We start from the raw sequence: 15,881 nt of genomic DNA on the forward strand, positions 1-15,881 counted from the left end.
AACACAAAACTCTTGCATCTGCCGAGCAAGATGTGTGCGACATGAGAAATACCCTCAGACTTCAAGAAGAATAAAATAATTCCAATCCCCAAGAAAGCAGGTGCTGACAGGTGTGAAAATTACCTAACTTCAGTTTAATAAGTCACACTTACAAAATACTAACACTGTTTCTTTACAGACAAATGGTTTGTATGGAAGCTGACCTCAGGGAAGATCAGTTTGGATTCCGTAGAAATGTTGGCACATGCAAGGCAATACTGACCCTACAAATTATCTGAGAATGTAGGTTAAGGAAAGGCAAATCTATGTTTCTAGCATTTGTAGACTTAACGAAAGCTTTTGACGATAATGACTGGAATACTCTCTTTCAAATTTTGAAGATGGCTGGGGTAAAATACAGGGAGCGAAAGGCTATTAACAATTTGTACAGAAACCAGATGGCAGTTATAAGAGTTGATGTTATTCAACCTGCATATTAAGTAAGCAGTAAAGGAAACAAAAGAAAAATCCATGGAGAAGAAATAAAAACGTTGAGGTTTGCTAACGACAATTTAATTCTGTCGGAGACAGCAAAGGACCCGGAAGAGCAATTGAACGGAATGGAAAGTGTCTTGAAAGGAGGATATAAGATGAACACCAACAAAAGCAAAACGAGGATAATGGAATGCAGTTGAATTAAATCAGGTGATGCTGAGGGAATTAGATTAGGAAACGAGACACTTAAAGTAGTAGATGAGTTTTGCCATTTGGGGAGCAAAGTAACTGATGATCATTTAAGTAAGGAGGATATAAAATGTAGACTTGCAAAGGCAAGGAAAGGGTTTCTGAAGAAGAGAAATCTGTTAACAGTAAGTAAAGATTTAAGTGTCAGGAAGTTTTTTCTGAAAGTATTTATATGGAGTGTAGCCATGTATGGAAGTGAAACATGGGCAACAACTAGCTTAGTCAAGAAGAGAATAGAAGCTTTCGAAATGTGGTGCTATAGAAGAAAGCTGAAGGTTAGATGGGTAGATAACATAACTAATGAGGAAGTACTGAATAGAACTGGGGAGAAGAGGAATTTGTGGCACAACTTGACTAGAAGAAGGGATCAGTTGGTAGTACACATCTGAGGCATCAAGGGATCACCAATTTAGCATTGGAGGGAAGCATGGAGAGTAAAAATCATAGAGGGAGACCAAGAAATGAACAAACTAAGCAGATTCAAAAGGATGTAGGTTGCAGTAGTTATTCGGAGGTGAAGAGGCTTGCACAACAGGATACAGTAGCACGGAGAGCTGCATCAAACAAGTCTCTGGATTGAAGACCACAACAACAACGACTTACAGAATGAGTGTCTATTGTTAGTGATATCATCTTATTTAATATGTCTTCAGTTGAGTTGCCTCTGCTAAGTCTTTACTTCAGAGGACTGATCTCATGTAGTAATCTATGACCTTGTAAGTTTTTGCATAATAGGTATCAAATACCTTATTGAGAACTTTCAGGAAACAAACTGGTCTTTAGGAGTTAGGAATCTTGTCTTGCTCTTTACTAATAATCATCAGCTCATCAGAGAAACTTGCTGTACAGCTCACGCATTGGAAATTTTTCTTTTTCAATTTTAAAATTGTTTGTAGAATTACTTGTTGTGTGAATGGGTACAAAAGATGATTATTTTTATATTTTTGCCATACGTTCTTAGTAATCTGCACTGATACCTGTTTTGTCTCTGGCATCATCAGGAAGCAGTGTTTCCATTAGCGGGGCAGCTGCCTGTAGTCAGCATCTGTTACTGTCCCATCATTTCCTTTGAGTGTGGACAAGACTGTTAACGGTTGTATTTTCTTGCTGACTGTTTTGTATGGTATTCTCCAGTGATCAGTTTCTAAGTTCATTTGTATGAATTATCTCCATCATTACATTTTGGCTTTCCAAATTCTTCTTTAAAATGTTTAACCTGGTTGTATCTATGCAGCATTTGGATTCTTTCCTCTTTTGGAATGCTAATCTGATAGAGCTTTCTGGGTCTCCTCCTTTCATATTCTAATTTTTGCTATGTCCTAGAATAAATTCAGGGTACTCCTCTCCAACGACCTCTCAGAACAGGTATTGACACCTCTATTGGTCTACTATGCACAGCCATTTTATTTTGTTGTGCTTTACTGTCTACATCATCACCCAGTGATAGGCTTCCTGGACAATGGAACACCCTTCCCAATTCTTTCCAGTTAGCTTTCTTGATGTTGCATTTTGCTGATATAAGCACATTATCTGTGGTGTCTTGTTGACCACTATGTCATTCCACTGTCAGCCTTCCAGCCTTTCCCACAGCATGTCACTGTCCAAATCTGCTAGTGTGACATTTATGTTTTAAGTTGTTCCAATTCTCTCTCAGTCTGTTGGTGGATTGTGAGGTTTATTCAATACCTCTGTGTTGAGTTCTATCATAGATTCTTTGTGTTGTCTTCCACACTCATCAGTTAGGCAGCTACGCCACAACACTGATTTGGCATTTGCATCAATGGATACACAAGAAGCTTAGTTTATTCCAAGTGAGTAACATCTTTCAGCCTTAGTAAATACTCATCAATCTTGCCATTAAATTGAAAATAGACAAAAACCAAGATGCAGTTCTGCTTTTATGCCTGGTGCAGCAAATACAAGTCCCCTCTTACTTTACAAGTCTCTCTTACTTAAGTGAAGACCGAGAATTAATATGGGTGCAATTAACTGACCTGATTGTTTGGTGACACAATATCTTTCACTGTAGCAAGAATCCATGGACGTTTTATATCATTCATGATATACATAGAATCTCCAACAGCCACAGGAGGACGATTTACCAGCCCCAAAGGAGGGAGATTGCTTTCTTTGATAATGACATTTCCAACAGGAACAACATCCTTCTCTGCACACACACCAATGGAATCTGAAACACTGCCAGAAAATATGTGACACACAATGATTGTGTACAAGCAACATAGTTTCTAGTAACCTGATGGGTTACTTGCCTCCAAGTGCCATAGATTATGTTCCAGATATCTTGTTGTAATGTGTAACATGTGAGATGATTAACAAAGTGAACATTTCCAGTATTTATGTTCTACATGACATGAGTGGTTGTCTCACAAAGTACATTTACAACACATCTGATTAATGTATAGAAGAAACAAAAAGGAAGATATATGTACCTGGACAATCAAAATAAAACAAATGACTAACAACCATACCGTAACATTAATATTTGATATAAAAACACAAAAAAAGGAAGATTAGGGATTAACTTTCAGTCAATACTGAGGTCATTAGAAATGGAGAACAGGCTCGGTAAATCTCAAGGATGGGGAAGGCAATCGCCTCTGCCGTTTCAAAGGACTCATCCTGGAGTTTGCCTTGAGTGATTTAGAGAATTTACAGAAAACCTAAATCTGGATGGCCAGACAGAGCTTTGAACCATTGTCCTCCTGAATGCGAGTTCAGTGTGCTAATCACTGCACTGCTCAGTATACAGCAAGTAAATAATGATGTTTACAAAATTAGACAAATAATAAGCTATTTGCTGCTCAAACATCTGCTTATTCTTCATCCCCCCCCCCTTTTTCCCTACACACACACAAACACACACACACACACACACACACACACACACACACACACACACACGCACACACACACACACACACAGCTTGTAAACTGTAAAAAAAACTATTTAAACAATGGAAACTCCAGCCTGGTATATCTACAATGTAGGCAAATATAGATTGCTACTTACGATAAAGATGACATGTTAACTTGAAACAGGCACAAATTATAAGACACTTACATATAAGCTTTTGGCCACAGCCTTTGTCAGAAAAAGAAATACACATCATTCATTCACACAACCAAGCACACCTCACGCAAAAACAGCCACCAACCCCTGCAGCTTGGACCATAATGCAACTGTGGCATGGAACAGAAGCAGCAACCTCGAGAGCATGGGGAAGAGAAGGGATAGCAGTGAATGTGTGGGGAGAGCGAGCAGCACTGTCTGGCGGAATGGGCAGGATCTAGGCTGCCAACAAGTGCAGTGTCGGGAGGTTGTGGGGCAGGGACCTACCGATGCTGTGCCTGTTGGCAGTCTAGACCCTGTACACTCCGTCAGGCAGTGCTGCTCCCCCACCCCTATAAATACACTGCTATCCCCTCCCCTTTCCCACCCCCTCCAGATTGCTGTTTCCATGCCATGTCACAGTTGTATTCTAGCCTGAGCTGCCAGAGTATGCAGTCATGTAAGTGTAAGGTGTGCTTGCTTGTGTGAATGAATGCTATAAGTTTCTCTTTTTTTTCTGATGAAGGCTGTGGCCGAAAGCTTATCTGTAAGTGTCTTTTAATTGTGCCTGTCTACAGCTTAAGATGTCATCTTTACAGTAAGTAGCAATCTATCTTTTATAAGTAGCAATCTATCTTTTCTATGGAGCAATCTATCTTTTCTATGGAGCAATCTATTTTTTTCTGCATTGTTAGAAAAAAGTATTTCATAGTTTTAGAGCTGGTAGTATGAACCAATACAATAATAATAAAAATAATTTTAAAAAAACGTAGACATGGGCTCAAGAATGGATAACTTTGAGTGTTGTGAGCAATTGTTCATCTTTTTTACTGGAATCTCTTTGCTATTATGGTAAACCAACAAAAGCAGTGAACAAATGAGGACGCATTCCATTGTTGTTGTACATGGATACAGCATACAGTAAACATATGTTAGTGTTGTTACTGTTAACTGTATTCAGAGTTCTGAGTGTCATTTACACATCAGTTCTAATGGAAACAGTTTGTCTTTTGATAGGTTTGTGAAATGCTCTTACATTGTAGTTTTGTCTTTGCACTTACCAGCACAAAGGGAAGCATAATATTTTACATGTGAAATATGTGAAATGGCAGGCATGATATTCTGTTATGGCCTGGCAAAGGAAAGCAATCATCAAGCCCATGTACTGTGTGCTGAAAACTGTTTCATGCATGGTGTATACATGGACAATAACAGAAGAATGTGACTTCATTTGTTTATCGCATTCTGTAGATCATTTGAAATAGGAAAATCTTTGCAAAAAAAGAGATGTGTTTCAACCAACAAATAAGTGATCAAAGCTCTTACAAGTGTGCATTACAGCACATGTTTACTGGATGTTTTTGTTGCATTTTGGCCAGTCAACCAACTTTCAATTTACGGAATTCTTTTTTATGTCCACCCCCCCCCCCCCCCTTCCCCAAGTATCAAGTTCATTTTCTCTGGTGTTTCAGCAGGTATCTGCAATTTCATTCTTGCAGTGCGCAGGTGGAGTCATCCCAAACAAATACTGCTAATCAGGTGCTTCATGCTCAGTGTCGACAAAAAGCATTGGTTTTTTTCCTGTTATAAACAAAATTATTTTTAAAGCACAATGTTACAAGTCCACTCAATAGATTGGTTCCAAATTAGTATAGTGCAATATTCTGTTTAGCAATATGCGTTAACAGGGACAGTAAAACATAAAGAATGATCAGTACAGAATGCTGATTGGAGGGATTGTGTATAATTTGACAGATGTTAATTCCAGATGATATATATTTGTTTCTTTCAGTCTTTAATAGCAAATTTACATATAAGTAAGTATAGCACTAACAAGGTACCAAAAAAGTCTTGGATCACAAAAGGAACTAAACATCATGTGCGAGGAAAATGAAATTGTATGAAACAGATAGGACAAACAGAGAAGTAGGATTGACTAATAGTATCGATTTCATAAATAAAAAAAAAAAAAAAAAAAGGAGTAAATCAGTTTTAAAAATGTGAGGACTTTGCTATTATAGGAAACAGCGAATAACAAATTACAGCACCCAGGTAGCCACATTTTAATAATCACTTGACAATACATTAAAGATGCAATGCCATATTCATAGAGGAAAATCATTATTATTCCATGCTCTGCCAAAGAAATTAAGAATGTAAATGAAATCAACAAAAGTAGAAATGCCCACAGAATTGATAATATCTCAAGAAACTTAATAAAATTCTATTTTTCATATATATATGTAATGTATACACTCACATATGCAATATGCATCACCATCACAGGGGATATCTTCAGACAGACCGAAATATGCTATTTCGGACCCCTTTACAAGAAATGTAGTTAAGACAAATAATATTTAATATTGACCAGTCGTACTAATTAAATCCTCCTCGGAGGTAATAGAAAAGAGTATGTACACAAAACAATTCTCTGAATCTGGATTTCAAAAGAGTCTCTAAATAGACTGTACCCTTTTCAATCCACAAATCTGATTCCATAAAATTTTTGAGACAAATACTGTGAACAGTATTTTCTATGACTTATCAAAAGCATTATTTGATTGTGCAGCCCACAGTACTCTCTCAGAGAAGCTCAAATATTATGGTATCAGGAATCTTGCTAGTAACTGGTTTTCACATCTAACAAAAATGTTGCAGAGTGTGTCATTAAAAACTCAGTGTATGCACAATGAAATAATATTTTCAGAATAGAAAAGAAACACTCATGTTTACCACAGGGATTGACATTAGGTCCACTTTGTTCTTGTTATACATAAATGATCACTCATCATATATACGAGAAGCAGAAACGGTACTCTTTGTTGACAATGCAAGTACTACAATCAAACATTATGGAGAAACTCGACACCTGAAAATGTAAATAAAATTTTCTTGAAAATTATTAACTGGTTCTCTGCCTATGGACTGCTGCTGAAATTAGATGAAACAAAATACGCGAAATCCTGTACTGCACAAGGCCTCACTGCACCATTAGAAATAGTGAATGAGTAATAAACCAATAAATGAAACAGCGTATGATATGATGCGTTTTCGAGCCAACAAATGATGATTACCCCATTAGATAATCTAATTTTTGGATATGTGTTTTATTTATGCGCATGTAACATGAGATGAATGGATCCAGTGTATCTGCAAGCCGGAGTGACGATAATCATCATACCATGTTTGCAGTACCTGCTGATTGGGCAGTTTATTCCATGTCATCGGTTCATGCCTTGGAGATATAGTGTGCACAACAGAGGAAGAGCAGTCGTGATAATGCCTATGAAGTCACAGATACAAGAGAAAATTTATTATGTGGATGCATTCAATTGGAGTCTATTAATTAAGACAGAACTGTTTAGACTTTGTCCTTATCAGTGTTTTTGCAATTTTCCAAATGTAACACAGCTATTATCAATAATAGCACAATATACAAGATGTTGTTAATGAGAAGCCTCTCATTTATTTCCAGAGTTGGATGGTGGATTTCTACTTGCTACTTACAGCAATAGTTGCAGCACTTTGAGAAAAGAGGTTCAATCAGATCAGGTAAGTGAATGTGCTGAAGTAACATTGTGAGCAAGATTAAATAACAGGAAGTCTTAGCTCCCAATCAGACTTTACTTTGACACTCGATAGCACAGTAAAGAACCAGTAGAATATCACAAAATTCTAAATTCTTCACTGTTTGTACTGATAATAACATGAACTGAAAGTCAAACGTTGCAGATATTAAACATCTAAGCTCTGCAACTTCTGTGTTCTTGTAAATATCTGAATTTGGAGTTGAAAATGCCAAAAAGTTAACATAAATTTTGCTATTTTCAATCACTTACATTTGCTATTTCGTTCACTACAGTCTAATGGCAAGCTGTTCCAGCTCAAGAGCCCACTCATGCACAGCTGACTGCCTGTGGACACGTGTCATATCATTATAACACGTCGTATTCAGGATCTGTGGAGCGAGCACTCATGTAATGTAACAATGGCAGGTGGTGAGGAAATATTTAACGAATGGGCAGTCAGGCAACTGGATCGTAGCTTGTTGTTGTTGTTGTGGTCTTCAGTCCTGAGACTGGTTTACTGCAGCTCTCCACGCTACTCTATCCTGTGCAAGCTTCTTCATCTCCCAGTACCTACTGCAACCTACATACTTCTGAATCTGCTTAGTGTATTCATCTCTTGGTCTCCCTCTACGATTTTTACCCTCCACGCTGCCCTCCAATACTAAATTTGTGATCCCTTGATGTCTCAGAACATATCCTACCAACCGATCCCTTCTTCTAGTCACATTGTGCCACAAACTCCTCTTCTCCCCAATCCTATTCAGTACCTCCTCATTCGTTATGTGATCTACCCATCTAATCTTCAGCACTCTTCTGTAGCACCACATTTTGAAAGCTTGTATTCTCTTCTTGTCCAAACTATTTATCGTCCATGTTTCACTTCCATAGATGGCTACACCCCATACATATACTTTCAGAAACGACTTCCTGACACTTAAATCTATACCCGATGTTAACAAATTTCTCTTCTTCAGAAACGCTTTCCTTGCCATCGCCAGTCTACATTTTATATCCTCTCTACTTCGACCATCATCAGTAATTTTGCTCCCCAAATAGCAAAACTCCTTTACTGCTTTAAGTGTCTCATTTCTTAATCTAATTCCCTCAGCATCACCCGACTTAATTCGACTACATTCCATTACTCTCGTTTTGCTTTTGTTGATGTTCATCTTATATCCTCCTTTCAAGACAATGTCCATTCCGTTCAACTGCTCTTCCAAGTCCTTTGCTGTCTCTGACAGAATTACAATGTCATCGGCAAACCTCAAAGTTTTTATTTCTTCTCCATGGATTTTAATACCTACTCCGAATTTTTCTTTTGTTTCCTTTACTGCTTGCTCAATGTACAGATTGAATAACATCAGGGAGAGGCTACAACCCTGTCTCACTCCCTTCCTAACCACTGCTTTCCTTTCATGTTCCTCGACTCTTATAACTGCCATCTGGTTTCTGTACAAATTGTAAATAGCCTTTCGCTCCCTGTATTTTACTCCTGCCACCTTCATAATTTGAAATAGAGTATTCCAGTCAACATTGTCAAAAGCTTTCTCTAAGTCTACAAATGCTAGAAACGTAGGTTTGCCTTTCCTTAATCTAGCTTCTAAAATAAGTCATAGGGTCAGTATTGCCTCACGTGTCCCCATATTTCTACGGAATCCAAACTGATCTTCCCTGAGGTCGGCTTCTACCAGTTTTTCCATTTGTCTGTAAAGAATTCGCGTTAGTATTTTGCAGCCGTGACTTATTAAACTGATAGTTTGGTAATTTTCACATCTGTCAACGCCTGCTTTCTTTGGGATTGGAATTATTATACTCTTCTTGAAGTCTGAGGGTATTTCACCTGTCTCATACATTTTGCTCACCAGATGGTAGAGTTTTGTCAGGACTGGCTCTCCCAAGGCTGTCACCAGTTCCAATGGAATGTTGTCTACTCCTGGGGCCTTGTTTCGACTCAGGTCTTTCAGTGCTCTGTCAAACTCTTCACGCAGTATCATATTTCCCATTTCATCTTCATCTACATCCTCTTCCATTTCCATAATATTTTCCTCAAGTACATCGCACTTGTATAGACCCTCAATATACTCTTTCCACCTTTCTGCTTTCCCTTCTTTGCTTAGAACTGGGTTTCCATCTGAGCTCTTGATATTCATGCAAGTCGTTCTCTTTTCTCCAAAGGTCTCTTTAATTTTCCTGTAGGCAGTATCTATCTTACCTCTAGTGAGATAAGCCTCTATATCCTTACATTTGTCCTCTAGGCATCCCTGCTTAGCCATTTTGCACTTCTTGTCAATCTCATTTTTGAGACGTTTGTATTCCTTTTTGCCTGCTTCATTTACTGCATTTTTATATTTTCTCTTTTCGTCAGTTAAATTCAATATTTCTTCTGTCACCCAAGGATTTCTACTAGCCCTTGTCGTTTTACCTACTTGATCCTCTGCTGCCTTCACTACTTCATCCCTCAAATTACCCATTCTTCTTCTACTGTATTTCTTTCCCCCATTCCTGTCAATTGTTCCCTTATACTGTCCCTGAAACTCTGTACAACCTCTGGTTTAGTCAGTTTACCCATGGTCAGAGTCCACATCTGCCGCTGGAAATGTCTTACAATTTAAAACCTGGTTCCTAAATCTCTGTCTTACCATTATATAATCTATCTGATACCTTTTATTATCTCCAGGGTTCTTCCACGTAAACAATCTTCTTTGATGATTCTTGAACCAAGTGTTAGCTATGATTAAGTTTCGCTCTGTGCAAAGTTCTACCAGGCGGCTTCCTCTTTCATTTCTTACCCCCAATCCATATTCACCTACTACGTTTCCTTCTTTCCCTTTTCCTACTACCAAATTCCAGTCACCCATGACTATTACATTTTCGTCTCCCTTCACTATCTGAATAATTTCTTTTACTTCATCATACATTTCTTCAATTTCTTCGTCATCTGCAGAGCTAGTTGGCATATAGACTTGTACTACTGTCGTAGGCGTGGGCTTCATGTCTATCTTGGCCACAACAATGCGTTCGCTGTGCTGTTTGTAGTAGCTTACCCGCATTCCTATTGTTTTATTCATTATTAAACCTACTCCTGCATTACCCCTATTTGATTTTGTATTTATAACCCTGTATTCACCTGACCAAAAGTCTTGTTCCTCCTGCCACTTCACTAATTCCCACTATATCCAACTTTAACCTATCCATTTCCCTTTTTAAATTTTCTAACCTACCTTTCCAATTAAGGGATCTGACATTCCATGCTCCGATCCGTAGAACGCCAGTTTTCTTTCTCCTGATAACGACGTCCTCCTGAGTACTCCCCGCCCGGAGATCCGAATGGGGGACTATTTTACCTCCGGAATATTTTACCCAAGAGGACGACATCATCATTTATTCATACAGTAAAGCTGCATGCCCTCGGGAAAAATTACGGCCGTAGTTTCCCCTTGCTTTCAGCAATTCGCAGTACCAGCACAGCAAGGCTGTTCTGGTTAGTGTTACAAGGCCAGATCAGTCAATCATCCAGACTGTTGCCCCTGCAACTGCTGAAAAGGCTGCTGCCCCTCTTCAGGAACCACACGTTTGTCTGGCCTCTCAACAGATACCCCTCCGTTGAGGTTGCACCTACAGTACGGCTATCTGTATCGCTGAGGCACACAAGGCTCTCCACCAACGGCAAGGTCTATGGTTCATGGGGGGGTCGTAGCTTATGTGATCGTATTGTCCTAGCTGAGAGCCCGCTGACAATCATGTCCAAGAGGCTCACATTTGCATGGAATACATGCCTCAGGCAAGCCTAGATGTGCCCATTCTACAAGGGGCAGTGCTGGAACAGACTGTCTTATCACATCACAATCTATAGTAACTCATCATTGAGGAAAGTATTTGTTACACACAAGTGTGTAACAAAGACAACATGTAATGGCCACTCTAGAGTCTCTTACAGACAGTTCTAAACAGTTCGGCATACTGACGACGTCCTCACCATATATTTAATCCCTTGTGAAGTTTGCTGTCAACAGTCAAGCACAGTTTGAAAACAACAGTTTGGTTCACAAGTAAAATATTAGAATTGGAAGTAACTTATACAATCCGTCACTCAATCTTAGTGCAACACAGAAAGTAGTGAGTTATGGACCCATAAAAATATAAGAATTTATTACATAATAAAGTTAATTTCAAATCAAAACTAAAATCATATCTGCTGGAGAACTTCTGCTACTCCATAGAAGATTTTCTGAATGTTTAATAAGTGAGTGTGTGCTGTGAGAATTTGAGTCACAGACTCCACTTAAATATAATACACAGTCACAAATGTGGTCAGAGATATATTTTACATTGGATTAATGTAGTGAATGCAACCTCTGCAGCTCGCAGATGGGACATTGGTCAAGAGGAGCATGGAACAGCTCTGAGAGTGTGGAACATTCATTCTTTTGTTGACAGCTGTAAAGGCAAATGTTTGTATAGCGTGGGACTAGCCAACATGTATCTGTACAAGTTTTATTTGACCTATAAAGTTAAATATACAAATATTTATATTGTTATTTTAAAAGCTATTCTAATATGCATGAAACCAAAGGCAAATCTAAAGTCATGATTTAGATAATGAGTGAAGTTAGAACAGTATTCAGGCAGAGAGAGACTCAAGATGTGTATGGTGTACACTGAAAGTCATCTAAGAATTACGATAACGTCAGTAGCTGTGGCAGGTGCCATTCCCTGAGCAACAGCGACAGCATTCCACACCAGGCAGTTGGGAACACAGTGAGAGATGGCTTTGGCTGTGTGTTGGCAGCTTCATATGTCTTGTGGGAAGCAACAGGGCTCCAAAAGATAAGTTTAAACAACAGAAAGTGAACGATCTTGTGTGGAGGTGTGTGCGCTGGTGTACGTCTTCGCCGGCAGACCGGTCGGCACTAGGAAACATTGTATAGCAGCCACTGTAGTATGCGCACTTATGACAAGCGAAGAGCAAACTTGCCCCTAGGGCAGTGTGCATACAGGCCATCACAGCTGACCACGCTGTCTCAGTCTTTCATTCTCAGTACGTCGCATCAGGACTTAGTTCCACTGCACCTCAATTTGTCGCACTATGTTATAGTCTTCCACAGTGATAGTCGTCACCTCACACCTTAGCTAGCTGTGAGGGAATGTTAGTCATTATATATAGTTGTGATATGGCCACAGACAAGATTCAAGAATTAGTACATGGAAGTTGATTGCTGTTAACCACAGAACTTTAGACTGGACGTCATTGAAATTAAGTACTCAATTGGTTCTTGTAATAAAGTGTATTTTAACCACATGTGCAATTTATGTTGTTGTGAGAGGAAACCAGTCTCTCGTCTATCATACCACACTCTCCTCATCCAGCCAGGAACCACAACACATTACAAGATAGCACAGCCACAACAGTGTGTTTATGAAATTTTTGTTAATTTATTGAGATTGAATAAATGAAAGTAAACTGTTTAAACACAGTCATCAGTCATTGCAAATCTGCAGAGAATAAAACAGGTGTAGGCACACTGAATAGCTCCGAAATGAAAGTGGATCCTGTAAATACAGTATTGCAAGCTCCAAGAAAAGCCAATTAGGTGAACTTAAACCGAGTATATAAAACCAAGGAGATGATTTTAAGAAAAGTGCCCAATCAATACGAAATATTTTGTGAAAGGGAGAAACTGACACTGAAAACACGTTGAAGTCAGAGATAGAAAGTAAATAGTCAGAAGCTTAATGTTCCACATTAGAGCAAGGTAATATCTGCAGCAGTCAAATAAACTGAATGAGAGAGAGAGAGAGAGAGAGAGAGAGAGAGAGAGAGAGAGAGAGAGAGCAGGGGGTAATGTGCATACTGAAGTAGATCAAAATTCTGTAGTTTCACAAGTAAGAAATATTTTTTATAAATGTAAATCTGATTGTATTTATGTTGGTGACAATATTATTTGCTAACAATGAAGTAGATGGAAATGACATTTCAATGGTGGAGTTGGCAGTAACTCAGAAAAAAATTGTGCTGAGTTTTTTGATAACGCAGAATATTTTGACAGGGCAAGAGTCTTTCAAGCTGTAAAATCAGATACAACAGCTGAGAAAGAAGTATATGTTATCATGGAAGCAAGGGGATTAATATCAAACATGGATGATCTTGGTAACTCTGCACAATGTCAAGTAAATAACACCAGATGTCACTGAACTGACGGAAATGGGTGATTTTTAAGAAGTAATTAGGAAGTTGCAAGGAGGAGATGACACTAAAGTAGGGGATAATTGGCTTTGCAACGATTATTATTGCAGGAAATGGAAAGAATTTGCCTATCTATTTTGAATTATTGGAAAGTCAATAAATTAAAATTCTCCAGGTAGTTATTATGCAAAGGCAATGAGAAAAGTTCATCGAAGTAGACATATAAAAAATCATTTGGAGGTGATTTAGAAACAGAGTCACTCAAGAAGTAATGCAGAAAAGCAAAAAATACAGCCAGCTGCTTCTTCGAAGGAGACATTTAAAAAGTCATTTGGAGGTGATATGGAAACAAAGTCACTGGAAGAGTAATGCGGAAAAGCAAAAAATACAGCCAGTTGCTTATAAATACATCTTTTTACGAAATTCCTTATGAACTGTTAATGTTAAGAAATGGGCTGCAGGAACGAACAGAGAACATATAAAAAAGGTAAAACAGACCAAGTTTGAATCGAGACAAAGTTTTAACTCAAATTAAAGAAAGACATATATTTTATCTTTAGGTTTTTGAAAGTCATTTACCATACTTACCCGAGTATAAGATTACCCTGAATATGACAACCCGCATTTAAGATGACCCTGAATATGACAACCCCCATTTAACAGGCTCCTTGAGAAAAATTAATTTTTTAACATATTCTAATTAAAAGTAAAAACTTTTGTTGAAGTATGGTATCTGCCTGAAAAGCTAACATAACACCTATTCTACAGTTATGCCATTTATTATTGTCTACATTTTGGGAAAAAAAATGGTATACATTAATTTTTTATCTTCATTATCTTTTTTGTTTACTTAGCCTACCATCTGTGGTATCACTATTTTTAATCATCATCATCATCGTCATCATCCTAAACACATAGTGGATTTAACTTCTATGCTGACGTGAGGATATCACAATGTCTCTTGCTTCCAAACATATCATCTGCCCACCGCTCTCTCATTGGCTGTGTAGAACCAGCAGCTGACGCCCCCCATTGTTCCCATCATACGTCATGGTGAGTGATGCAACATTGGTGCACGTAACATTTAAGCATGCCAGCGGCCCCAATCTAGCCTTCTAGTGTCTCTTGCAAAACTGTATGCTGTTGTTAAGTATTTGTCCAATTTTAGCGCCAATTCATTTCTGAGTACAAATGAATTCAGGCAAACTGCAGTTTAAACATGGTAGATATTCATAAGAAGCCAAAGTACACAGTATAGGTTCACACGGTTGGCTGCACAACAAAATTCACTGGCTGCTCGACAATCGCCTCCCTGTACTCATCATATTTCCAATGAAAGAGGTGTCACTGCCCTCCCCTCCAACCTTCCCATAGTGCTGTGCTTGAGAATGTAAAAATAAAAGCTTGCAACCATGATTCAGTCCCGTTATTGCTTGTTGATACTATCTCCACAATGGATCTTTTCACTGTAATTTATTCTCAGAACAACAGTTACAGGTCATGTTAATATGATTTATTTTGTTGCTTAGACATTTATTTCTGGATTAATTTTCTGTCTCATTTCATCTGAAGGTCATCATCTTAAATGCAAGTATTATTTGCTAAGCCCTATCTTTCATGATTATTCAAAACAATTTGTGCAAAACCTCAGAAGCCAAAGCTTCCTCTGTAAATGCAAGACGAGTACTGTATTAATCTAGGAATCAATGCAAAAATGTTGACCTCTGCAGCAACAATAACGGTCAATTTATGACGACCCCATAATTTTCGAATGACAAATTTGGAAAAAAGCCTCATCTTATAATCGGGTAAACAAGGTAATTGGCTGAGTGTATGCTGAAGTGTCTGAGTGTGGATGGACTGTGAATGAAATACAATTAACAGTTTATTGATGTGTGTCTGCCTGACATCATTTTATTAAGTGGAAGTTCACTTAACATCTTGTTTTTTTTTGTGTGTGGAGGGGGGGGGGGGGGGGAGAGGGGGGGGGGGGTTTAGTGGCATTTACTGTTTTCATAATTTTAAGAGTTATAATGATTTGTTTATTCTGGAGTTATGTAAAATGTGACAATTAATTGCGTGTGAGACTGAGATACTTGCGTGAGCTTTATGTGTTATGACTGATGAGATATAGGGGGCCCTATTTGTGTCAGTCATGTAGATGCCAAATTTGTTTGCTACCATGCAGAATACGTAATGTATATTATATAACGGTTGTCATTCTTGATGACACAAAACTCAATAAAGTAGCTACATTATTTCATTGACCTGATAACCAGTCATGTAGTAGAAAAGCACTTAAAACTGTTTGTGTTTGTGTTTGTGTTTGTGT

The 15,881-nt window shown here is 38.2% G+C and overlaps 1 protein-coding gene across 1 annotated transcript in view; it reads right to left on the minus strand.

Annotated features, from left to right (window-relative positions):
• The window catches only part of LOC124711881 (histone-lysine N-methyltransferase SETDB1-A-like), a 228,766-nt gene that overhangs the window by 149,469 nt on the left and 63,416 nt on the right, over window positions 1-15,881 (minus strand). The window contains exon 5 of the mRNA XM_047242122.1: window positions 2,718-2,919. Within this exon, the coding sequence (XP_047098078.1) occupies window positions 2,718-2,919 (202 nt within the window). The remainder of the gene's footprint in view (window positions 1-2,717; window positions 2,920-15,881) is intronic.

The sequence above is a fragment of the Schistocerca piceifrons genome, chromosome 8 (assembly GCF_021461385.2).
Source record: "Schistocerca piceifrons isolate TAMUIC-IGC-003096 chromosome 8, iqSchPice1.1, whole genome shotgun sequence".
NCBI lineage: Eukaryota > Metazoa > Arthropoda > Insecta > Orthoptera > Acrididae > Schistocerca > Schistocerca piceifrons.